General features: G+C 38.3%; 1 protein-coding gene across 2 annotated transcripts in view; it reads right to left on the bottom strand.

The window, feature by feature from the left end:
• Nucleotides 1-27,131, bottom strand: part of SGR2 (shoot gravitropism 2 (SGR2)) — a 119,623-nt gene that overhangs the window by 70,280 nt on the left and 22,212 nt on the right. For both annotated transcript variants that reach the window (XR_016427735.1, XM_089987935.1), the window contains exons 3-4: nucleotides 19,674-19,868; nucleotides 10,005-10,160 (exon numbers count right to left, since the gene is read on the bottom strand). Coding sequence is in view for 1 of the 2 variants with exons in the window: in XM_089987935.1 (XP_089844061.1) it covers nucleotides 10,005-10,160; nucleotides 19,674-19,868 (351 nt within the window). In the remaining variant the exon portion in view is untranslated. The remainder of the gene's footprint in view (nucleotides 1-10,004; nucleotides 10,161-19,673; nucleotides 19,869-27,131) is intronic.

The following is a 27,131-nucleotide window of genomic DNA, read 5'->3' as shown; positions in this document are numbered from 1 at the left end:
TCTTTCCTCCACCTTTCTCCCTCTATTTCGCACAGGCAGGAGGGGCGACCCTCCTGCCCCCGTGTCTTCTTTTTTCTTCCAGAACCCTTTCAATTGCAGCAGGATGCTGTAGCTGAGAAGGCACCCCGGGCAGGGCTCGATCTGAACCAAGCCCAGCATGGTTCGTTATCTCAGCCGGATCGAGCCCAGCCTGATCCTCTATCTTAGAGGACCGAGCCTAGCCCGGTCTCGTCCAGGGATGGGGCCAGGCTCGGCCTGGCAGCCAAGCCCACTCCCCTTCCCCTATTTTTTCTTTTTCCTGTTTTAGTTGGAACCAAGCCCGGCTCGGTTGGGCCCTAACCGGCCAGCTCGACTGAGTTGAGTTCGGTCCTTACCAAGCCCAACTCGGCCCCTCCCCGCTTGCAGCCATTCGGGCTCAGCCAAGCCCAGCAAACCCCGGGTCCTAGCACGACTCACCTCGATTCGGGACCCGGCTCAGCCAGTGATGCAGTGGAGATGCTGGCAAAGTGACACCAGTCGACTGATTGTAATGACCCAACTTTTAAGGTCGAACGATGCCCAAAAATGGAGAGGAATACCCACTGGAAATCAGTGGGCCTGTTTTCTTTTATTTGTAATAATGGATTCAATAAACAAAGACAGTAGGCTGAATGATAAAGTTACGTAAACAAATGCAATAAGGAATAAAACAATGGGTAAAGGCAAAGAAAAGGAAACTGCTGAACAATAAGGCTCCTGCCAGAGAAATCTGTAATTTGTCCCCCACGAAACCCTAGGAGAGGGTTTTTTAAAGACTGTTGTTGGACCCGGGTCGCGGGTCCAGCCTTGGACCCAAATCGCAATCCGGGTCGGCTTCAATCAGTTGTTGGCTCTGTGATGTTCGAACTGGACCACGCCTAGAGTAGGTACGCAAGGGTACATCCCTGCATCGTGGCTCCGTACCTGCAATGGGATCGGACACGTGGGTCCGATCGTCTGCCCTTTGTGGTGGATCGGGTGGCACGATGGATCCAATCGGGTCCTGTCCTGCATCATTCTCCCCTGGTTGGGAAGAAGTCGGCTCTGACGACTTGTTGTCTCCACAGTAAGCATATAGATCAGACACGTTGAAAATAGGCGAAATATGCCAATCGTCGGGCAGCTCAAGGAGGTAGGCATTCAAACCCAATCGTCGTAGGACCTTAAAAGGTCCATACTTCTTAGGACTCAACTTGACATAGGTGCCTACGGGAAAACGCTCGGGACGCAAGTAAACTCAAACTAGCTGACCAACTTGAAACTGGACATCGCGGCGACTTTGATCTACGAAAGCTTTGTAGGCCTCGTAGCTTTCAACAAGTTTGGCTCGGGCCTGTCTGTGGATATCACGCATATATTCTATGGCATCAAATGCGTTTGGGGTCGGGTCTGGGATATCGGACACAGGGGCTAGGTCAACGACATGGGTGGGTGACCGACCATAAACCACTTGGAACGGGGATTTTTCTGTCGACCGGTTAATGGAATTGTTATATGTGAATTCGGCTTGAGGCAATACGAAGTCCCAAGTTTTGACATTCTCCCCCACTAGACTTTGTAACAGGTTTCCTAAGGTGCGGTTGATAACTTCGGTTTGGCCATCTGTTTGAGGGTGATATGCACTATTGAACTGAAGCTTGGTCTTCAATAAATCCCATAGTGATTTCCAAAAATGGCTCATAAAGCGCGTGTCACGATCGGAGGTGATCGTGCGGGGTAACCCATGGAAACGGGCAACGTCCTTGAAGTAGTAGGAAGCTACTAATGAGGCGTCAGTGGTTCGTTTACACGGGACGAAAATAGCCATTTTAGAGAACCGGTCAACAACGACTAGAATGGAATCAAAACGACGTGGAGTTCTGGGAAGGCCCACGATAAAGTCCATGGATACGTGCTCCCACGGTCGCTCAGGGATGGGTAACGAAGTATACAGACCACTATTCTGACGATGACCCTTAGACATTTGACACACATGACAACCTTGAATCAACTTGACAACGTCTTTGCGCATTTTGGGCCAAAAGTATCGTTCATCTAACAGAGCGAACGTCTTATCATGTCCAAAATGCCCAACTAACCCTCCCACATGTAACTCGGAAATCAACTGAAGCCTTAGGGAAAAATTAGGCACACATAACTTGTTCCCACGAAAAAGATAATCATTAGGAATACTAAAACGATGGTAGATGGTGCGATCTGAGGAAATACACCCTTCCCAGACTTGCTGGAAATCAGGGTCTGTCGGGTATAACTCCTTGCACTGTTCGAACCCAATAACCTGCACTGACATAGTCATCAGAAGGTTGTTTTTCCTACTAAGAGCGTCAGCCACCTTGTTCAGAGTACCCGATTGATGACGAATCGTGAAGGTGTACTCTTGCAGGAAGCTGACCCACTTGGCATGACGAGCACATAGTTTCTTCTGACTATTCAGGTACTTCAATGCCTCATTATCCGTGTACAAGACAAACTCCTTATAAATGAGATAATGCCTCTAATGACGAAGGGCTTGTATCATGGCATAGAACTCCACATCATAAGTGGAATACTGGCACCTGGCCTGAGTCAACTTCTCACTAAAGAAAGCAACAAGTCGGCTGTTCTGACTCAGGACGGCGCAAATTCCCACTTTAGAGGCATCGCACTCAACCTCAAAGACTGCATTGAAATCAGGGAGAGCTAAGATAGGAGCACTAGTCATCCTTTCTTTGATGATCGTAAAAGCTTTTCCAGCAGCAGGCGTCCAATGGAAACTAGTACCCTTTAGGCACTCTGTGATAGGGGCCATGAGGGTGCTAAAGTTTCTCACGAAACGTCGGTAAAAAGTAGCTAACCCGTGGAAACTACGGATCTCTCCTATAGTCTTTGGGGTAGGCCAATCGACAATCGCACGAACTTTTGCGGGATCTGCCTTAACTCCTTCTGATGACACAATAAAACCTAAGAACACGACACTAGACATCATAAACTCACACTTTTTCACATTGACATACAGGTTCTCTCTCCTCAAAATTTCTAAGACCTGACGCAAGTGACGCAAGTGACGCAAGTGACTCAAGTGATCGGACAAAGACGAACTATAAATCAAAATATCATTAAAATAGACAACGACAAACTTCCCTATACACGGACGCAACACTTGGGTCATCATGTTCATGAAAGTACTTGGGGCATTGGATAACCCAAACAGCATGACTAACCACTCCTACAGCACATCACGTGTCTTGAATGTCGTTTTTCACTCATCCCCCTCCCGTATATGAATCTGGTGATGCCCGCTTTTTAGATCGATTTTGGAGAAAATGGAAGCACCATATAACATATCAAACATATCATCCATACGGGGAATGGGAAAACGGTATTTGACCGTGATGCGATTGATCGCACGGCTATCAACACACATACGCATGGACCCATCTTTCTTAGGAGTGAGCAGGGCGGGTACTGCACAAGGGCTAACGCTCTCGCGAATAAACCCATTTTTCAGTAACTCTTGAACCTGTCTCAATAACTCGGCATGCTCAGAAGGGTTCATGTGATAGGCGGGGAGGTTGGGGAGACTCGATCCCGGCACAAAATCAATGGAGTGTTGGACTACCCTCATCGAAGGTAATCCATCAGGCAGGTCATCTGGCATAATGTCGCGAAACTCCTCTATAAGAGGGGCAACGTCCGCAGGAATGGTCTCAAACGAGCTCATCAACGGCTTTGCCACCAGGGCATAACAATAGCCATCTTCCTGACAATGGTACAAGAAAGGCCGGTACGAGAGGCCCGCGAGCCTGGGAACCCGCTCAAGCTTATCCACGGTGGGAAAACTGGTCTCCTTGATAGGGAGAAGGACAATCTTATGACCCTTAAAAAAGAAAGAATATGTGTTCTTGCGCCCATCGTGAATGGTTTTGCGATCAAACTGCCAAGGACGACCCAAAAGAATGTGACACGCACTCATGGGGGCTACATCACACCATACCTCGTCATGGTAATGCTCCCCCATAGAGAATCGAACTAAACAACGTTGGGTGATGGAAACCTCATTTCCTTTCTTGAACCACGTCATCTTGTATGGTTGGGACAATTTCTCGGTGTTCAGGTTCAAGGTAGAAACAACGCCCTCGGACACCATATTCTCACAAGCACCGGTGTCGATAATAACGTCACACGCGTAACCCTCACAGTTGCACCTAGTTCTAAAAATGTTGTTCCGCAACCATTTCGCAGGGGTCGACTCGCGGGATGCAGTCAGAACATGTCGGATGGACAATAAATTTTCGATGTTGCCGTCGAACTCTACGATTTCCCTCTCATCTTCATCCTCGACCAAAGACTCACTCTCACTTTCGGATGCTAACTCCACAATGCCTTCAACAAGATGGGTGTTCTTGCTCACGGTGGGACACTTAGAAGCAACATGTCCTAACTCCTGACACCTAAAACAACTAATGGTCGACTCACTAGGTTTGGCTTTAGACCGGGTATGGAAGGTTGGTCCTAACTGGTCAGGTTTGTTAGGGTCTTCTCTAGGCTTTGAGTCCTCCTTCCCCTAGTTGGGAAACTCAACTTAGATCGACTAGATGGTTCACTATGGGAAGTCCTATATTTCTGCCTCCTTTTCAGCTTTTCCTCGACATTCATGGCATAACTGCTTGCCTGATCTAATGTCTCGACAGTGATACAACTAAAATCATCAGAGATAGCAAGACGGAGTGTAACGACCCCAACTCCTACCTTTGAAAAATGCGGAATATTTTTTTTTTTTTTAAAGAGTCGCGGAAAACTTCCCAGAGACCTGGGGTCCCTACAGTTCCAATTTCAGTTGGATAACCACACACCACAAAACAACTTACATTTATCAATCATAACCAATCCACTGAATTCTTTTATTAATGAATCAATAAGAGTAATATGTTCCATGTCAAAAATGAAATATCAAACTACAGGAAATCAGAAGAACTAAAAGAAAATAACAGTAGAGCCACTCTGTCCGTAAGTGAAGTCGTCTGAAACAAATGTGACCCTCGTATCTCTCAGAAGCTAGTCGACTTCACTGATCACTTGTGCCTGGGAAAAACCAATAAAATAAGAGGGTCAGAAATCCGAAGAATTCTGCGTACAAATTTCCCTAATGAATCAAATAAGAAAAAGAGCATAAATAAGATCCATGTAATAATTTGAGGAAATACAATTATACTCAATTCTTAAGTCAATTAACCATTCATGCATAATTAAACAGTTAACAGGAGGGAACACGAAATATGCAACATTGATCATAACTTAATCAATAAGGCAATTAAATGTAAAATAGATCAACATCATACAATGATCAACATAAACAACTAAGTGAACAGGTAAATATGCATGAACTAATGCATAGCAGGAATATGCATGATTTGTCTGCAATGCATGAACCATTTATTATCTTCCATTTAAGTTTTCCTCTTTCCATATGCATGTCCTATTAAATGCACACATCCTTAAGTTCATCTTTTTAATTACAGTGGCCCGCGGATACACCAAACGGGTACAATCCCCGAGGTTAAGTAGGGTTCCCGGGGTAGCTTCACACAATTTGTATTTTGTTACCGGGTTCCAAACTTAGCCCTCGACCGATATCAGGAAACAGCACCATCCATCGGAACCTTGGAAAACAGCATCCAAAGTCGGGGACACCAGGGAAAACAGCATCCACTGGCGCCACTTTCTTGGTATACCAAAACAAACTCACAGCTGTGACTAACACACCACTCCCGAGTAAAGTGGCGGACTCTCCCTAAAACCGTGGCCAGGAGAAGAACCTCAATATCGGGTTCAGGGGCAACAAAATGCACACGGAGTTTTTGTATCCTCACGGTTTCCCCTAAACCGCAATATCCAAGATTCCCACGCTAAAGCAGGGACATCAAGGAGAAAGTGAATTACACTGTTCTTTATTTTCTTTTATCTGGTTATTAATTCATTTCCTTTTACATTTGCAAATTTACATGCAGAATTAATAATATAAGCTTGCACATCAGCATGCTAAGCTTTTCACGGGACCACAACCCGTGACAACATAGAACAGTGCAGTAAAATAATATCACATTTGATTTGTTGCAATGCACCAAAAATAACTAAAATAGAGAACAACTGGTTCTCGAGGCTCACCCAGCCCCTGATGATCCAATTTGATCATCACAATATTCATAAGCATAAATCCTCAATCACATGCCACTATGCATTCTTTTCACATGCTTTCCAATGTGCATTCATGTATGCAAGTTGTGCATGAATCAATAATTTCATAAGCATAAGCATAAATTCACACCCCCACATTAAATGCATGTTTTCATGACATGCACGTACTCATGTCAAATGCAATAGTTCATTCATGAATCAATCCAATTAAAACATACGAACAACCATGCAGTTTTGATCTAAATTCCATATGTGTATATGCACGAGTACACTCACAACAATAATTTCGAACAAGGATTATTTATCAAGTTTAAGCACCTAAGGAAACATCACCCTGAATAAGCATAACATAACCAATAGGCATATGGAACATACATAAAAACTTAATTCTATATAAGGCAGGATTTGAACTCATAACCACGCATGTACATGACAAACATGTTACCTACTTAGCTAAATGCACACTCTATGAGTCAAATTGTGGATTTAAAATAACATCTAGTTTATATAAGGTTTTTCTTGAAATTGGCTATTCAAGCTTTGCCGACTTAATTGACTAGGGTTAAACCCAATTTCATTATCCAGAGACATGTGGTCAACCCAGCATAATGGTCCGTGAAAAAGTCAATCCAACTAAATAATGAATAGTATCTAAGTTTGCACGAGTACCAATCAGACTAACTGCATGACATGATTTATAACAATCTGCAGCTTAACTGCCAATAGATAATAAACGCTCAACAATATTACTATGATGTTGGCTGAACCCAGCATTATATGATGTTGTAGCTTAGAAAATCTTTTGAACTAATAATTCTACAGACAGCTAAAAGAAATAAAAAGACCTCAAGATGCAAATCTGCAGCTATAACACCAGACCAACCAACTGATCAGAATCATCAGATGCACATGCAGTTCATAGTTGTAATTCAGCAGAAAGCATATTTTTTTTTTTGAAAGGGTTACCTGATTTTATACATGTAATAGTATCAGTCACGTATATTTACTTAAACAGAATTCACACCAGTCCATCTACATACATCTTATAGAAATGGGTTTCACGATCACATGAAGAATCGGTAGATGCTGCCAGATTAAACATACTAACTCTGAATTTTTCATTGATAAACTTCTCATGACAATAGGGTGTAAATATGTGTATATTCTTTCCACTCACCGGACTGTGAGACATCACCAAAACTGGTAATGAATGGGTCCAATTCATACTAATGGATTATGATATATGTATGAGTACACACACACACACACACACACACACACATATATATATATATATATATATATATATATTCCAAACGGACCCATGTATCTCGTACATGGTCTGTTCCAGGTGTGTTGTACAAGACCAGATTTATATCGGTATATTCACTTATGGTAAATCATATCTATGCATACATAAGGCTCTTATGCATCTACGTGTGCTGTGAACATAGGCCAGAACAGAATGTGTGTTTCAAAATAACAAAAATGTGCACAGAAATTTTGTTCTCTATCTACATGCATAAAAGGTCAACATGTTTATCTTTTAAACTTAAGACTAATGAAGGCACAATTCTCATCTTACACACGTTTTTCCCTAAATCAACAGATTCAATGTACTATACCCATAAACCACCATAAATCTATTGATTCCTCATAGGTCAAGCATAAAAGAAATTCAGATTTTTATGGATTCCTTAAAAACAATACCTAAATCGTATTTAGGTTCTTTTTCCCATTCAAGCCAAAAGAAAAAACCGTACCTTGTTGAAGATTTCTCCGACGGTCTTTCCGGCAAATCGAAGGCTGCCGTGGCGGAAACAACGAGCTAGCTGGAGTCGCCCCTTCCCTGCTACCGTGACAGGGAGTGTGGCTATTTATTGCCGCGGCCCTCGGTGGTTGTGGGTGGCCAAAGCTCGCCGGCGACCTCCACCACTCCGATGCACGCCCCCACGAGAGAGAGAGAGAGAGAGAGAGAGAGAGACGAGGGAAGGGAGAAACGAGAAAGATGAGGGAAGAGGGTGAGACCCCCTCTTCCACCTCCCTTTATATTGCCGAAACCCCCCTCTTCCGAGAGGCGCGGGGTTCGGTTACGCCAGCCGAGCCCCCCCTTCCTTTCTGGAAATGGCAGGAATCGTGCCCTAGGCACGATTCTTGCTCCTTCCTCCTTTTAAAACAAGAGCAGCCCGATGTAGGGTTTTAAAAAACCCTATCGGGTTATGGATCCGGGTTGGGTTCGACCCGGGTCCAAGAGCTTCTTACCTTTTAAACTTAAATTCTTTTTTTTTCTTTAACGAGAGGGCCGGGTCCGGGTCTGCGACCTGCGGCTCGGGATCCAAACCTGACCGGACCCTTGCCTTCCACTAGGTCATCCATGGATTGGATCCAAATGGATCCAATCGTGGATCCCCTAAAAATTCTCATATAATATATATTTTTATATATTTTTAATCAGGTATATGAATATATAGGGTATTTTACCTATATCCAAATGGATCCTATCTGGGTATTGGATCCGAAATGTGGATCCCACGCCCATACATACATTATATACGTAGTTATCTCTTAAATAATTCGCCAAATTGAAAATTTTTGCACTTATGTAATTACATATATGTTTTATGAGATAAATACATATATAAAGACCCCTTTATGGACCCCGGATCTGCGACTTGGATCCCGGGCCCAAATCACATTGTTAAGAAATATATATCATAATATATTTAAATAAAAACCTAAAAATTAAGGTTATTACACAGAGACCAGAAATGTACCTCGTGACCTGCTGGCAGGCAGTTTCCTCAATCTACACACATAGGGAAAGACGATGGAACTCTGCAGTGTATTCCGCCACAGTTCGGGTGCCTTGACGCAGGGTCAAGTGCTCCTTGTAGGCTCTCTCAGCGTGATCTGAATGCACGAATTTTGACTGTATCAGTCTCTGCATCTCCTCCCACGATTATACGCGCTCGAGTCTCTGTCGCTCTCTCGACCGCTGCAACTCCACCCACCATGTTTGTGCTAAGCCGAGTAGACGCTAGGGAGACACGACGGTGCTCAGCGACTGTGTGGTAGTCGAAAAAGAACTGCACGGCATAAGACCAGTCGAAGAACTGCTCCGCATCGAACCACCCCGCAAATTCCGGAAGATCCAGCTTCACCCCATAAGGGGTAGTTTTGTGACGAAGAATAGAATTGTAGATTGTTAATTTGATTTATTGCATGCATGATGATGAATTGATTTGATGATATTATGATAATTGTTTTCTATTTCATTAGTGTTATTGTTGTTAATTGTTAAAACTTAAAAGTTATATATATATATATATATATACCCTCCTACACCCCCGCACCCAAATTTTTTTAAAGTGCCGCATCACCACACCCGCACCTATGTGACATAGGTATAAAACAATGAAACAAAGCACTACTTTTCAGATTTAGCAGAAAATGCATCTCAACTTTTAAGTGCCAAGAAACATGTCAGCACTTGTAACATTTATTCCCTTTCAAATGTATGCTTTAATGCCTCCACCTCTTCATAAGATATCATCCACAAATAAGATTTAGGAACCCTTCCTTCTCGTGTTATCTTCGGTCTTCTGCTTAAAAGTGCCCTTATCACAGCATCCTACTACATTAATATGTGCATTCATATCATACTAAATAGCAAGCATTGACAGGAAGGTTCTTACTAGAACAGAATCCACAGAAGTGATCGCTGAACTTCTTCGGGGTGTCAATAAAGAAACAGATGGCAGATGCAAATTGTACAACGCAAATGGTGATAATAAAACATTTTTCAAAAGTACCTGGCATCGGTATGCTAACTCTAGTTGTTCAGCAACATTTTCACGCATGGGAAGCCATTCCAGGCCTGCTTTACAAGCAAACCAGTGACCTCTTAAGACACGGCGATTTTCACCATGCCAGTAAACAGGAAAGCAATGCCGCTTCACCAGATCAACCTGTAATGGCCTCAAATTAAAAACCATTTAACAGAAATAAAATTCACAAATTAGACATTAAATGCTTTATAGTTTACACAATCTGAAGTCAGCGCCATAAGGCCCACAACTCATGCCGAAAGCACTTCTCATGTCCTGGTACTAGGACAAGTTTGTGCAGTGCATGCACATGCTCAAATGTATGCCCAAAATAAATAATAATACTTACATTGACAAATGACAACATATGTTAAGATATATCATTGTATAGGTTGTACATACCTAGGTATGCTAAAGTGTATTTATAGGTATTTCTTTTTAGTTATTTATCCTTGTATTTAAGGTATACCAAAGGTATAATTTTTGTGTATTTAATGTTTAGTTTAAGTATATTTTATGTGTACCGTTTAGGATTTAGGTTAAGTATACTTAATGTGAACTTTAGGTTACATTAGGTTTTTTTATTTCTTTTTTTAAACATCTTTGAAATGACTAAATATTTTATTTTTGTATTTTTTGTTTTCTGCTTTTTTGTCACTTTTTGAATGACCAACTAGCCGTTGGGATTTGCTCTAACAGCTAGTTTGACTTTAATGGCTTGTTTGAATAGTCATACTAGCCGTTAGGACTAGCTCTAACAGCTAGTTTGACGTTAGTTGTTTCCATCTATATATTGTTCATTCTTCTTGCTGTATAGTTGAGAGAGGATGGATGGAAATAGGTGTGTGTGTGTGTATGAGTGATTGTAGTGAGGATGCCTTGTAAGTTATGTGAATATTTTGATTAATAAAAATATTTATTTTTTATTTCCTGTTCTTGGCTATGTTTTTTTGTCTTTAGCCAAATGCATTGTGATAATGCATTTGGATTTCATTTGTTTTAAGTGAGATTATTATCTTTTTTTAATTTCTTTGTTGTGTCTCGGATTCCATGCCACTTCATGATAACATAGTTAAAATTACAGGGTTATAAACCCCTAGGACTTGCTTCTTTGGGAGGACAGGTGTCTTATGAAACAAATAGACCCTCTTTTGCAAATGAACAGATTGCCACATTTCTGGAATTTGAATAAAAAGATTCTATTTCATATAAACAGATGAGCAGATGCATGTAGATAGGTAAAGGATTGTTGCAAAGTTTATTTTCAAATCATCATACAACAAAAAGCTACACTATGCTTGTGCAGTGCAAATACTTGTCCTTCAAATCATCATCTAACACAAAGTGACATTGTGTAGCTGCAGTGCAGACACTTGTCCCATTACATTATGTGCAACCTAAACTGTATACGATAAACAAAGAGGGGTCCTGTCCTTCCCTCCCTCCATCTCTTCTTCTTGCATTAACTTTCTACTTGTATTGATAAGCAAAGAGGGATCCTATCCTTCCCTCCCACCGTCTCCTCTTCTTACTTTGACTTTCTACTTGTATTTCTTATACATTATTAGAGTAAAATCCACCCCACATCACAGGATCATGAATGCAGCAACATGGACCATCATTTCCCATCTATCATAGATATTACATTCTACCATGCCTTCCACGAATATTCTTTGGCCCTAATTTGTAACCTTATCAAAATCACAACATTATCAATTCCAATGTTGCAGACCCTACTTTCGTTCAAATACAAAAATTCATCTTACCATCATATGGAAGTTTGGAAACTATCAATATCACCTCTCTTTTTCTCCTAGGTCTTCAAGCTCTACTTTTTCAAATATGCAAGATTTTGATCAGTTCCAGAATTCAATGCAGCTCTAGGATTCTTAGAATCCCTAGAATTTAGTGGAACTTTGAATTCCTAGAAACCCTTGTTTGGTGCTTTTTTTTACAACTCCAAAATCCTAGGACTCTGAATTCTGAAAGATCATTGTTTGGTTATTCCGAAGATTTTGAAGAGTAATATGGGAAATATTTTAGATTATTTTCTAGTCTCTATCAATATGTCCTTTTAAGCCAGATAAATCAATTCACAGGCCTCAAAGGCAAGTTGCCAAGCAAGTGGGAATTCCTTGAAGCCCTAAGAGGGATTCAAAATTCTCTATATACTAAGCATAGGAAAAATGATTTTCTTGCATGTATCAACTTGGAGACCCAGAATACGTATAGCATGGGAAAATTCAAACAAGTCACAGTACCTCTGTGCAGCAATGCAAGTTCATCCCAGTCTTGAATGTTGTTAGCTGATAGTAAGGACAGGGCCAGTGATTCACAAATAAAAAATAACAGATGGCCAGATATGAAGCTGATGGTTTGGTAACTTTGTCTTGTACACTAGCCAAGACAAATTATCATGGATATGCATGTGTATGCAATGTGTAAGATATTAAACCTTCCAATATCTCACCAAATGAAAACATAAATCCCAAGGGGCTAGCAGATGTTTGGTTCTCGCATCCATAGTGACAAAAGTTAAAACGAAAAAAATATCGGCAGCCAAAAACTCGCGAAAATTTGAATTTTTTTTAAATCTTGCATTTTTTGGCAAAATCTCGGCAATAAAAAATTAATTAAAAATATAAACATATATTTTTATAAGGAAATATACATAAAAAATATTTCTAAATAAAAAACCACAAGGTTTTTTATGATAAATATCCGATAAAACATAAAAATCGTGTTTAAAATGCAATATTTATGTTTTTGAAGAAAAACTCGCAAGAAATTACCGTTTTTAACTTTCGGATAATTTCTCGCGATAGTTTCGCACGATTTGTCACTATGCAGACATCAGATACTATTGCCAGAAATATGGCCTGAACAGGATTTCATGGGAGAGCCCAAAGGATAGAGAAGAAGACAAAAGAAAAAGGGGTTGGGAGGGAGATCTAGATGGGCTCCACTTATTCTTTTTCTTATTTCCATGAACAAACTTCCTATGTATTTGATATAATGAACTCTTGGGTTCTTGAAATCCCTCACAAGAGTGAGGATTTCAAAAGTGCTCTGTGAGAACATCAAGCAATTAAATATGGAATCACTACTTTGGGGATTGCTTGATTATCAGCTGATTATCCTTTTCACTATTGAATCCATTTCTGTGATAAGATTTGCACCAGTTCAATGACCAAGCTAGATGACAAAAGGATTGGTGGCAATGGTCGTGCAAAAGATGTACATTAGTAGGTGCATAGTCAAAGTGCAATCGCTTCCCAAGCAATAACAAAAGCAAATGTGCTACTTAATGCAAGACAACATTTTGCAATCACTCCACAACACTCAAAGACCTTACACAATATGACAAACCCCCAAAAAAAAAATCTCACAGGAAAAAGAAGAATCACACAAGAAGGATGGACATTGTGTGATCATCGCAAAATTTTTCCTCTCATAATGTTCTCTCTCTTCCTTCTCTTTTCCTTTCCTACCTCTTATTTTCCTCCTTTTTGAAGGGAGAAAGATAAAAGACGGAAAGAAAGAGAGAAGAGAAAGAAGAGAAGAGAAGAGGAACTCTTTTGCGGGTCTCACTTGACCTTAATTTTGAAAATATTTTGAAATAACTCGCCTCCGTTTTTGAAATATTTGCGGGAAAACTGGGAGACGGGATCCGCTCGTCGGTACGAGGTTCGACCGTTCCTGGCGCCTTTACCAGGGGTAATCGAATCAAGTGTCGAATTAATGCCTTTTGCTTTGCGATGAATTTATCTAAGTATTTATCCTAAGTCTAAAATGCACAATGAATCATGCTTGTGCAAATGCAAAGATGTATGCTCTTTTTGAAAATATTTTGAAGAATTTCCAAGTGAATCAGATAAAGTGAAGAAATGTTTTCTAACTTAGAACTTAAGATTTGAAGTTCTAAGTTTTTAGAATAATCAGAGCTTAGGAAAATGAATCTGGATCTTTGAGAGAAATGATCTTAAAACTGAAAGAAAGAAAATTTCAAAGTCATAAATGGACTTTGAATTTGGAAGTTTGAACTTTGGAATGGAATTGAATTCTAACTTTGAAGTTTTTGAAGTTAGAAGGAAATGTGGGGGATCTAAAGGAATTGAGGAATGGGACTTGGAACAGTTGGAATTTCAAGATGAAATCCGAATCCAAATTCTGGATTCTGAATAGAGTTTTGAGTTGATTTTTGGATTTAAGATCTGAAATAGGAACTTTGGTTTGAATAAAAAAAATGAGACTGGCTTTGAGAATTGGAATTCAAAGTGGAATTTGGACTTGGAATTTTGAATGGAATTAGATTCAAGATGTGGAATCCAAGAAGGTATTTGGATCTGAAATCTGAGATCCGAGATAGGGTTGGACTCTGGATTCTAAGATGGAATTGGATCTGAAGTTTGAGATCCAAAGTAGAATTGGATCCTGGATCCTAAGATGGAATTGGATATGAAATCTGAGATCCACAATAGAATTGGGTTCTGGATCCTAGAGTGGATTTGGATCTGAAGTCTGAGATCCAAAGTTGAGTTTGAGTCTGGATCCTAAGATAAATTTGGATCTGAAGTCTGAGATCCAATGTAGAGTTGGGCTCTGGACCCTAAGATGGAATTTGGACCAGAAGTCTAAGATCCAAAGTGAAATCGGAGTCTGGATCCTGAGGAGGAATTGGATCTGGAGTCTGAGATGAGTGTTGAATCCTAGATCCTAAAATGGATTTGTAATTAAATTCTGAAAATGAATCCAGAATCTCAAAGTTAATTTGAACTTTGATTTTGATTGAAAATATGAATATAAAATGAATTTGGAATTTCAAAGTCAATTTGAACTTTGAAATTTGATTTGAATTTGAATAAAATGACTTTGAAATCTCAAAGTTAAATTGAACTTTGAGATTGAAAATGAAATTGAATTTTGAAAATGAAAAGGATGAATTGGATTTGATAAGGATCGAAGATAGATTGAAGAAGATATTAACATCACTTGGAGTTTTTGAAAAAGAAAGTTTTTGAAAATATGATGCAATTCTATCCTATATGATGAATGAATTTGAATAATTTTGAAATTGGAATTTGAAAAGCTATTTCATTCTTTAAATGAATTAAAATAAGATTGAAAATATAATACATCCTTGACTATGGTCATTGAATGTATTATATAGTAATCTATATTAAAATTCTAGTGAAGAATGAAACACATTTTTTTGTGCTTTTATAGAATTTAGAATGGAATTAACTCTCAATATACCCTGACTATGGCCATTGGTATATATATTGAATTAATTCTAAGTTAAACTCTGATAAAAGGTAAAATATTTGAAGAATATGATGATTTTTGAAAGAGGATCCAGTGTTATTTCATAAAAGATAAGAATACTAAGTCTTGTTTACACCCCGACTATGGCCGTTGGTGTAAATCATCAACTTAGAATTAACTTACCTTTTATGAAATGGTGCACGTGCCATTCGTGTTTCACCATTATGAGAATTTGAGAAATAAAGGGAAATGCATGGAATAAACAATTCATGGTATTCTATAATGCTCATTCATTCTACCTAAAGCAAGAAATGTAAATTTTCATTAAACTCTAGCTATTACAATGGGTAGAATCAAGTTTACAACCCCAAATAATGATATCTTCCATAATTCCTGAAAAACAACCGGGTTAGTAATGAAAAGAAAAAGAAAATCATATATATATATATATGGAAATCAAATAGTAAAAGGGGTCATATGTTAAGATATGTATGATACAAAGGATGAAAGAGATGGCATGTATCCTTATATATATATATATATATATGTATGTATATGAGAGTTTATACATATTTACATACATATGAATACATACACACAGATATATAGATATATGTATATATACATATATACGTGTATATATATAACATATACTTAGTGTAGATGGACAAGAGTGCCGGAATAGTGAAAGTGTGTGATATAAATGCAGGAACACTGTGCATGGCTAAAAAAAAATAGTAGTTAGGAACAAAATATAGTGATGCTATGGCTGTTTGTGAAGTGGAAAAAGCAGCCACGATATTATCTTTCATGAAAGAACAGTTTTGTGACAGGGGAGAGTGGTATGGCTGCTATATGGGAAAAATAGTTACAGGTGATTAGAGGGATTAGACATAATATTGTTATATGGTAAATTAAGTAACACATGCTGGGTGAAAAACCTGTGAAATGGTGGTGAGAAGTGGTTAGGTGATCAGGACGAGTACTTTACAGAATATTCGGGCCACACAAAGTGACAATATACAGAAAATCACTACCGCTTGCAGCCAACGATCTTTTGTAACATACAACATACAGAAAATCACCATATCTGAGTGCTTGGTAAAGTACTTGGGCACCCACCTGATCTGTGAGTTATTAAGCACCAGCCTTCCAACCCAACTTAAGAATATAAGAGAGGAGCATTAAAATCTGATACCCAAAACAAAATCACCTGAGGATAAATGGTGCACCTAAGAAAATCAATTCTCAAAGCAGATGAGCATCACGAAAATGCAACAGTAAGCAATTGAAGCATAAACAAGTTTGCCAGTTACTATTTTGTACACTGATCCAGGCATTTCATGTCAACAAAACAAACTTCATACAGACCAATTTTATAAAAACCTCAAAACCAAACAATTTTTTTTGCAATAAGGTCAATCGACTTCAGTGATCAACTTCAGTAGATCCAAACCCTGTCATAAGCCATGAACAGTGCCTTTTGCAGGCTTTTATACCTGTGACGATGGACAGAAGATCCATGTCTAAAAGAGTATTCTTCCACCTCTAACTCACCTTCTGCCCGAGCAGCATGGGTGTTCTTACAGGCAGCTATCGTTTTAACATGAATAAAGAATTTTTTTATAAAGCATTCCCATCTTTAAATCAGCATTTTGTCACCTGATAAACCCATCAATTGTCAGCCCAGACTCCAGAAGATGAATTTGTTAATAGTCTCTCTAAGGATTCCCTGTGACGTCTTCTTCAGATTTGATGATTACCAGAGGATCCAGGGATGAAAACCCTTGGGTAAATAGATGGAGGGGATTAAGTCAGTGATCAATATATTAATCAAGATGATCTGAATGGGTGGATCAATGAACCTAAAAGAGAGAGGATGGACCAGGTACATGAACCCAACAAGTATAACAGAGGATTTAAATGCCAATTAATAAAATGGATCCATGTGTATGGATTGATGATTTTGAGCATGAACTAGCAAAGCAGGTCGGTGGGTTTTTACTGTAGTACTTCAATCAAAGGGATCGACAGATTTAACAATCTAACAATGAAATCCACGAGTAGATCAAAACAAGCAATCACTTTATGGAATTTCCTGTCCTGGACCCAGATATCTCATGCTCAGCAACTAAAGACAGATATATTTACAACACATCTAGATAACGAAGAGCAGATGTTGGATTGAAAGAAAATCACAGATCTACATTTAAATTTGAAAATATCACAGATGAATCAAAACAATACATTGAAATCAAGAGGTAATCCACGACTTAGGCATGAATTTTATGGAATGTACCATCAAACACAATAAATTCTAAAACATGATGAATCCGAATGAATCGAATTTGTAATCCAATGTCACTAAAAGGGGAAATCATTTGCAAGAAACAGTAAAAAAAAATAAATAAATAAATACTGAATCACATAAAACATGAAGAGATCTTTAGAAGAAAGGAGTAAAGCCGATGTCGGAGTTGGGTTACTCCATTGATGTAGCAACAATAAGTGGGCCGATCCTGTTATATGCAGGTCGACCCTTCCATTCGTGCCTCAAAAAAAAAATCACAATGAAGAAGGATGAAAATTAGATAATACCATGAATAGAGGAAGAAAGGAAATAGGAGAGGAGCTTCAACAGAGCATTAGGAGAAGAACAACGAAATAGCTACTTACCTGTAGATTCGCAGGGGTTTCAGAGGGCCGGAGCCGATTTGAACTCTCGTAGTTGTGGAGGCTTCAGAGGTCGGTTCTCCTGCAGAGCTGTAGAAGTTCCGAATGAAATGGGGATTCAGAAACCAGCGGAAATCCGAGGCGCATAAACTTGGGTCTGCAGAGCTTCTGCAAGAAGAAGAAGAAGCTTCTTCTGTGGCCTTGAGGGGAGTCGTTCAGAAGAAAGAGGAGGGATGGATGCTTCAAAGGAGGAGTTGATGACGGATGATAATGGAGAGGCAGGAGACCCGATGCTTTGTGATGAAAGGATGCCGACGAGGGGGGTGGAGGAAGAAGGATGGATGATCTTCTGGAAAGGAAAAGATGGGTGGCGGCTAGAAGCTTGCAGAGAGACTTGCGTGAAAGTAGATGGATTGCAATGGGATGCCCTACAAAGATGACCGAGGTCTCTTTTTAAGGAGGGCGTGGAAGGCTCCAGAGGGGGAGATGGTTCGTTGGAGATGGAGGACGGAGGGGAGCGAGGTTTGTTCAAGACGGACGATGGTGAGAACCCCTCTGCGATGGAGGCTTCTAGAGGAAAGATATGCGGGAGGAGTCTGTTAGAAATCCTCCTTTTTTTCCAAAAGGGGGTTTCCTTTTCAGGAAATTTTTAAAAAGATGGTTTAAGAAGTGAGGTTTTTGGCAAAAAAAAAAATGGTTTTGAAAAGCTTTTAAAAATCCTTCGTTTTCTTGTAGCTTTTCCCAATTTTTCGGTTTTTTTTTTTTTTGGTTTATTTTTCATTTTTTTTTTGTATTTTCAGAATAAAATCCTAAAGTTTGTGAGAAAACAAAGATTAAAACTAAATTTTTTTATGTTTTTGCAAAAATATTTACAAAAGGGAAATTTTCTGAGAATTTAAAAACTATTTTGAGAAAATTTCTTCAGACATGGGTTTTGATCCGGATTTTGAGGAAATACGGATTTAAAGTGCTAGATTTGAACCTGAAAATGATTTTGAATGGATCAATATGGTTTTTAATCCAGAAAGTCTGAAGAATTTGCTTCGGTTTCTCAGAAAATGGAGTTAGGGGCAAAAAGGGTCATTTTTACAAAACTTTGAAAATTTGGGGTGTTCACACACTGGCATAGTAGCAAATACAATACTAGGATAAATGGCAGCATGTCACCTTATATCATAATCAGATGGGAAGGTCTTGAAAAAGATTCTAGGCTCATGCCAATAACTGCAAGCAAGACAGCGAGCATGATGAATAGTACCATTGCGGCTGTTGCAATGGAAGTTAGCACGTCAATTTGCATGACAATCAGACCAGCCCTCATCAAATGATATCCCCGAAGGAAAAGCTTAAAGGGTTAAAACCAGAGATACCCAAGGTAAAAGTTGTCATGTACCCCACATTGAAGAAATTAAAAATTGAGCACATGTTGCTCTTGTGAGATGTGTTCAATGCAGGGAATCTGGAGTCAGCATACAATTGAACAACTACTCCAACTAAAAATCAATGTAAACGCTGCATAGAAACCTTAGAATGCATATTCTAGAAGAAACATTGTGCCAATAGCAGATCAAAAAGGATTAAGACAGAACTTTTTGAAAAGGATAACAGAGCAGATGCACATGCAATTTACCACGACAGTCAATAGCCATGACATGGTCAGAAGTGCATGTTTTCATAGTATTATGTGAAAAACAATTCAATGAGCAACTGCAATACCTCATAAAGTCCGCCCTTTACAGGGACTCCAACCCTTTCTTCCTCTTCGGCCAAACTTATAGTTGGACGTACACCTTTGGAACTTGAATTTGACTGATTGTTTATGCCTTTACTAGAATTAACAAATGAACCAGCTGGACCTTCACTGCACTCTGCATATTCTTTCCACCAGGCAGCCAGCAAATCTTCTTCTCGCTGTGGACAAAGGGGATGAAAAGAAAATCAATTACGATGATCAACCAACCCATCACAAAAAAGTATGTGAGGAAATTCAGGAGCATACATGTGGATTGGTTTACTAACTCATGCTAAGTAGTATGCATCTGTTCCACATCACACTGTTAAGTTGTAACATATATATGTGTTCACATACATATATATATTTATCTAATTCACATTGTACATGTATATATATACATATATATATATATATATTCATATATATATATATTCATATATATATATATATGTATATATATAGTAGGAAATGCCCATTAGGGGCATTTCAGTCTTTTCACAATATTGTAATAGACTGTGCCCATTAGGGGCACAATAATCTTTTTTGTATTTTTCCTTTTTTTTGTAACATAGTATAGACTATAGAGTTGAGGGCATGGCCCGTAGAGTTGTTGGAACCTCCCCAACAGCTTATTTCTAGCAGTTGGGGAGGTCCCAATCGCTCCATATGTGGCTTGTTTTGTGTATAAATAGTGGTGTTCCCCTTCTTGTATTGTTAATGCTTTTCTAAGCATTCTCTCGTAATAAAGTTAATATTTTTTATGTGATTGTGTTTATGTTTTTGACTCTTTAAGTCTTTTGTATGCACTTTGTGCTTGTGTAGTGCCTTAGTGCCTTTGTATTGTCCCTTGGTGGACTTGTAATTGTGCATGTGCATTTCATATTTGAATTTCCGCATACTTCATTAAACATACAAAAGTTTGCACACTTCTCTTAGTTAGCTATGCTAGCTTGCATTGGTTATAACTGCCTATCACTTTGTCTTTTTTTATGCTCCTTGTTTCTCTTTTTACTTTAAAAAAAAATATGTGTGCACAAATGAAGCTCATAAATTATATCCATCAGCAATGCATTCTTCAACCACAAAAATTAGCAAGTCATTCCCTAGATAAACAGGAAGACCATAGTGACAAATATCATTCTCAGGAATTTCTTTGCTTTCTCGGGAGTTTTTTTCAAAAAGTTATTTTTCTTAGGAAAATATCGTAAGTTTTAAAAATTGAAAAATACAAAATAGTAAAAAAGATAAGAAATAATAGGTTTTTCTTGCAAAAATGTAAACAAACAAAGGGAAGGCTGTTAAAATGTACACCTTGTATATATACATATGTATGTATGTATGTATGTATACATATTCAAGTATGTATATATATATATACATATATGTATATTATCATTTTTTATTCTTTATTCTTTTATTTATTTATTTTCTTTTTATTGTATTCAACAAGTGTTGACTAGCCGTTAGAACTAGTCTAATGGCTAGAGTAGCTCTCTCTTGTGTGTATAAATAAGGGGTGTTATCTCCATTGTAAGCATGCATTTTGTGAAGTTAATAAAATATTTTTTTTATATATTGTAAACTCTCTTGGTGTGTGCCCTTAGCGGCCTTTGTGAGTGTGCCCATAGTGGCTCTTTGTGTTTGTCCATTTGGATAATTTGGAGGACATTTGCTCTCGTTTGGTGGTTTTACTCTCTTTACATGGCATCAGAGAAATAGTGCTCTTGATCTTTGAAGTTAGCAAACTCATTGTTCATGTGCCTGTGGATTGCTCCTCAAGTGTTTGTGATGTGGTGGTTCAAGTGGGCGTGCTCCTCTCTCTCTCTCTCTCTCTAATCATAGAGGACAAAGAGTGTCATTGTTGTTCATCAAGCTCAATGACATTAACTATGCAATGTGGTCTTTTATCATAAAGCACCATACTTGGGGCAAGGGCTTGTGGGGATTAGTGAATGGATCTGATCCAAAACCTAAACTTCTCACCAAAGTTGAGGAAAGGATGCAGCACTCAAAGAAGATGAGAGGACTAAGGTCATAACCGATTATGAGAAAAAGTGGAAGGAGTGGAGAATGGGACATGCAAAAATTGTGAATAATCCTTGCAAACAATCAAGTTTTCAAATAACTTGATACTTCAAATACCCAAGGTACAAAATAAATGCACAGTGATTATAAGCTTTACACAACAAAAGAAGTGCAATAAATGCACAGTGTTTATAAGCTTTACACCACAAAAGAAGTGCAATAAATGCACAGTGTTTATAAGCTTAAGGAGACAACTCCTTACTGTAATACTTTCCTTCAATGGGCTCACATAGCCCTTATTTATAAGGGCTTAAAGAGACGTTGGGTTATTCTCAACGGCTCTTATTAGAGACGTTGGTAATTAGCCCAACGTCTACCTTTTAAACTGTGTAGAACAGTCAGTGGTTGACTGTTGTACATTGTACACAGTCAGCCACTGACTGTGTACAGAAATATTACATAAAAGAACAAAAATAAGAAATGAAAAAAATTACAAAAATAAGAAAAAATAAAAAAGAGGAATTACAATCATATTCAAAAACATGAATATGCGTAAAATATAGAAATGACTAAAATACCCCTACGGCTAAAGAAATATATATTTTATATATATAAGTAGATGGATACATGTACATATATATGTATCTTCTTTTATATATATAAAATACATTGTCTTATGAATTACAATTTAACACCCCCCCTCAAACTTAGGGCAAGATGACCGAAAGTTTGCCAAGGAGGAAATTCAACCGCGGAGCACAAAAAGTTTTGGTGAAGAAATCTGTCAACTGATATTCTGAAGTTACATAAAGAAGATCTATAACTCCTTTCAGATACGCTTTCCAAACATAGTGACAGTCCATCTCAATGTGTTTAGTCCGCTCATGAAAAGTATGATTTTTTGCAATGTATATTGCACTCTTGTTATCACAACATAGCTTGGTAGGCCCTTCTATTGAGATCCCCATGTCTGCTAATAGCTGATGAATCCATATAATTTTCATGGTAGTAGTCATCATGGCACGATATTCAGCTTCTGTTGAGGATAGAGACACTTTTTGTTGCTTCTTACATCTCCATGAAATCAGCGAGTCTCCTAAAAACACACAAAAACCAATGGTGGAGTGACGGTTATTTGGGTTACCTCCTCAGTCAGAGTCAGTATAAGCAATTAATTTTAAATCAGAAGAAGAGGATAAGAATACTCCCTTGTTTAGTGTGCCCTTTATGTATCTCATAATCCGCAAGATGGCACTCATGTGAACTGATTTTGGTGCATGTTGGATCTGACTTGCAGTATGAACTGCATGAGAGATATCTAGTCTAGTAATACTCAGATACATCAAAGATCCCACAAGTTGTCTATAGAGGGTGGGATCGGAGAGAGGAATACCATCATCAATCTTCATTTTGGTTCCTACTATAGCAGAAGTTTCACAAACTTTATCATCCGTAATACCTGACCTGTCAATAATCTCAGAGGCAAGCTTAGTTTGCGATAAAAAATACCCTCTATGAGAGTATGCTACTTCAATACCCAAAAAATAAGTTAGAAATCCCAAATCAGACATTTCAATATGCTTTTAACCCATTTAGAATCACTTTCGGTTATACGCATATCATCCACATATAAGAGCAGAATGACAATTCCTGCATTGTTTTTTCTAACAAATAAGGCAGTGTCAGTGAAACAGGAAGAAAAATCATTTTCTAACATTACGGAGTTAAATCTATCATACCAAGCTTTGGGGGCTTGTTTTAAACCATAAAGTTTTTTTCGAAGGCGAAGCACTTTCCCTTTGCGAGTATCCATTCCTGGTAGAGCATCCATATATACCTCTTCATTCAAATCATCATTTAGGAAAGCGTTTTTAACATCCATTTTATAGATGTTCCATTTGTTGATTGAGGCAACAGTAACGAGACATCGGACAGTGACCATTCGGGCCACAGGGGCAAATGTTTCTTCATAGTCAATCCCGTATTTTTTACTATATCACTTTGCAACTAATCGAGCCTTATATCTCTCAAGAGATCCGTCGCTCTTAGTTTTTACCTTAAATACCCATCTACGTCCTATTGTTTTTTTACTCTTAGGAAGATCTTGAAACTCCCAAGTCTTTGCCCTGTTGAGAGCTGAAAGCTCACATTCCATTGCTTTCAGTCATTCATCATTCTTTTTAGCTTCTTCGAAGTTTCTGGGTTCTATATAGGAATGAATGGCGCTAAGGCAGGCTCTATGTTTAGAAGTAAACGAATCATATGAAATAAACCTAGAAGGCATCTTTCTACTTCTCTCAGTTCTTCGTAGGTTTTCATCATTTGTTGAATTGGACCCACTAGGTTCACTGAATTTTTCAATTGCACTCCTAAAACTGTTTCTATCTCTATGGGTATATGTTATAGGATCTCTCAATGCTCCTTCATTTCTATGTTGGGAGATAGGTGGATGGGAAGAGTCATCTTCTTTGTCATTGACGTCATTATGAATGAAATCGTCATCACTATCATCATCATGTGCTAACATTTCAAATAAAAAAGAGTAATCCATGTTTTCTTCAAAGGGTTCACTCCTTTCAAAACCATTAGCATTTTCCAAAAAAATCACATTTCTGGAAACATATAGCTTGTCATTCTTAATATCATAACAACGAAACCCCTTTTAGGTTTCGGAATATCCAAGAAAAGCGCAGGCAATGGCTTTTGGTGAAAGTTTGTCGTTCCTTTAAGTAAGAACAAAGCATTTACAACCGAAAATTCTCAACCGACTATAGTCGGGTTCTTTGGTATACAATTTTTCAAAAGGCAAGATATTGTTCAAGTTTTTAGAAGGTAGTTGATTTATCAGATAAACAGTTGTTAAAGCCGCTTCAGCCCAAAAACCTTTTGGGATGTTTTGAGAAACAAGTAATGTTCGAGTTGTCTCTATTATATGTTTATGCTTCCTTTCGGCTAATCCATTTTGTTGAGGGGTTTTCGGACAAGATCTTTGGTGAAGAATACCATGACTTTCAAGATAATTTTTTAATTCACTTGAAAGGTATTCTCCACCAGAATCAGTGCTAAAAATTTTTAGATTCCCATTAAATTGATTTTTAATCATCATATGATAGGTTTTAAAAATCAAGAAAACTTCATATTTGTGTTTAAGAAAATAAATCCAACAATATCTCGTGTAGTCATCAACAAAAATGACATAATATGCAAAGCCTCATTTTGATAGGACGGGTGTCGATCCCCATACATCCGAATGGATAATTTCAAAAGGTCTTGTTGTAAACATAGAACTTTGACAAAAAGGCATTTTTTTCATTTTCCCAAGAATACAATAGTTACAAGTGAAATCACTTTTACATAGACTTTTAACAAAAGGTAAATGAGAAATTTTTGCAATATTTGGATGTCCAAGTCTCTTTTGCTACACATTAATATCCTTTTGTTAGACATTACAAAACGGGTTCTTTGGAATTTGAAGGGAATCGACATAGTATAGATCGCCCTTCCTAGAGCCTTCCCCAATCAATCTCCCGGACCGACGATCCTGTATCCAACATTTGTTAAATGAAAACTTTATATCACACCCATGATCCGAGAGTTGAGAAACAGAAAACAAATTTAAGTTTAATTTGGGTATAAATCTATTTTTTGGAATAAAAAACCCTTGTTTTTCAAAATTTCCTATTCCTTTTACTTCAAGAGATATTCCATCCGCGGTTGAAACAAAAGATGAAGATGGATTTTTTGAGAATTCGGAAAAAAAACTAAAACTTGGGGTCATGTGAAAAGAAGCACCCAAATTTAAAAGCCAAGAGGTCTTACCGGGAGGAGAAGATGTTGACAAGGCGGCTCCGGAAATAGCCCCTTTTAGAAGAGGTTTAAGTGCATCCACGATTTGTTGTAATGAGAGAGCTCCATTTGAAGATAACGAGCACTCTTCCTTTTGACGTTGGGATGTAGTAGCCATGGCAAGTAACTTTTTCCACTTTGGGCAAATAGGTTTGATATGCCCCGGTTCCCTACAAAAATGGCATAAAAGCTTGCTATAATCCTTCTTCCCTCCTTGACCACTTGAGTTTTGATTCTTGAAGTGAAGAGGCTTGTAGGTCCTTAAGTTGTTCCTCAGTCGTGAGACGGCATTAACACCTTTATTTTCTTCATTATTGGAAGGTGTAGCTAGAACACTTGGGTTGTTCTTGCTTATACACATACGAGTCTCTTCCCCACTTAGTTTAGTAATTACATCTTCAAGAGAGGGGGAAGTAAAGGCGGATAAAAGAGAAGACCGAATTTGTTCGAATTCAGGCCTAAGCCCATTCAAAAAATTAAAAAATTTATCTTCTTCCAATTGTTTATGACGAAGCTCTATGGCTTCTCCACTCCACTTGGATTCGAGCATAGCAAGCTCATCCCAAATAGAAGAGAGTTCGGCAAAATATTCTCTTATAGTCATCTCTCCTTGACGAAGAGTTAGCGCCCTCTTTTGGAGGTAATATTTATGAGATAAGTCCCTAGAGGTGTACACCTTCTCAAGGTACTCCCAAGCTTGAGAAGCCTTCTTAAACTTAATAATATTGGTGTTAATTCTTGTTTCTACGGATGAGAAAATCCATGAAAGGATTTTAAAATTCCTCATCTCCCATTCTTCATGCTTTTTGGTGTAGTCTCCAAGAGTTTTGGCTCTTTCTTCGCCTTCAAGGGTTTTTATTTCTCCTTTCTCCATCAAGGTTATCTTTGGCTCTGGTTCAGGAATCGAGCCATGGACATAGCCCCAAAGCACTTTCCCTTTAATATGGGCCTCCATGTTTCCGGCCCAAACGTGATAGTTGATCCTATTGAGTTTGAAGCCGAGAGAAAAATGAGTCTTTTTCACCCATTAGAGAGGAGAGATGATGAAAAAAGAATACGTACCACAAAGGATTTTTAGACCTTTCTTGATAGAAAAGTCTTCTAAAATATTGGATGAACAAGAGGATCCACTCCAATCACCAAAAAATTGAAGGCACATTTTTCGAGGCACCCAAAAAAATGAGAATCCACACGATCTTTCTTTCTCCAACCTTGCACTGATACCATGTGAATAATCCTTGCAAACAATCAAGTTTTCAAATAACTTGATACTTCAAATACTCAAGACACAAAATAAATGTACAGTGTTTATAAGCTTTACACAACAAAAGAAGTGCAATAAATGCCTAGTGTTTATAAGATTTACACCACAAAAGAAGTGCAATAAATGCACAACGTTTATAAACTTGAGGAGACAACTCCTTACCGTAATACTTTCCTTCAATGGGCTCACATAGCCCTTATTTATAAGCACTTAAAAGAGACAGGCTATTCCCAACGGCTCTTATTAGAGACGTTGGGAATTAGCCCAAGGTCTACCTTTTAAACTGTGTACAATAGTCACTGGC

This window comes from Nuphar pumila, chromosome 14 (genome assembly GCF_984573655.1).
Source record: "Nuphar pumila chromosome 14, dmNupPumi1.hap1.1, whole genome shotgun sequence".
In the NCBI taxonomy this organism is placed as follows: Eukaryota; Viridiplantae; Streptophyta; class Magnoliopsida; order Nymphaeales; family Nymphaeaceae; genus Nuphar; species Nuphar pumila.
The sequence above is the reverse complement of the archived record's forward strand: the minus strand, read 5'-3'. Positions and strand labels throughout refer to the sequence as shown.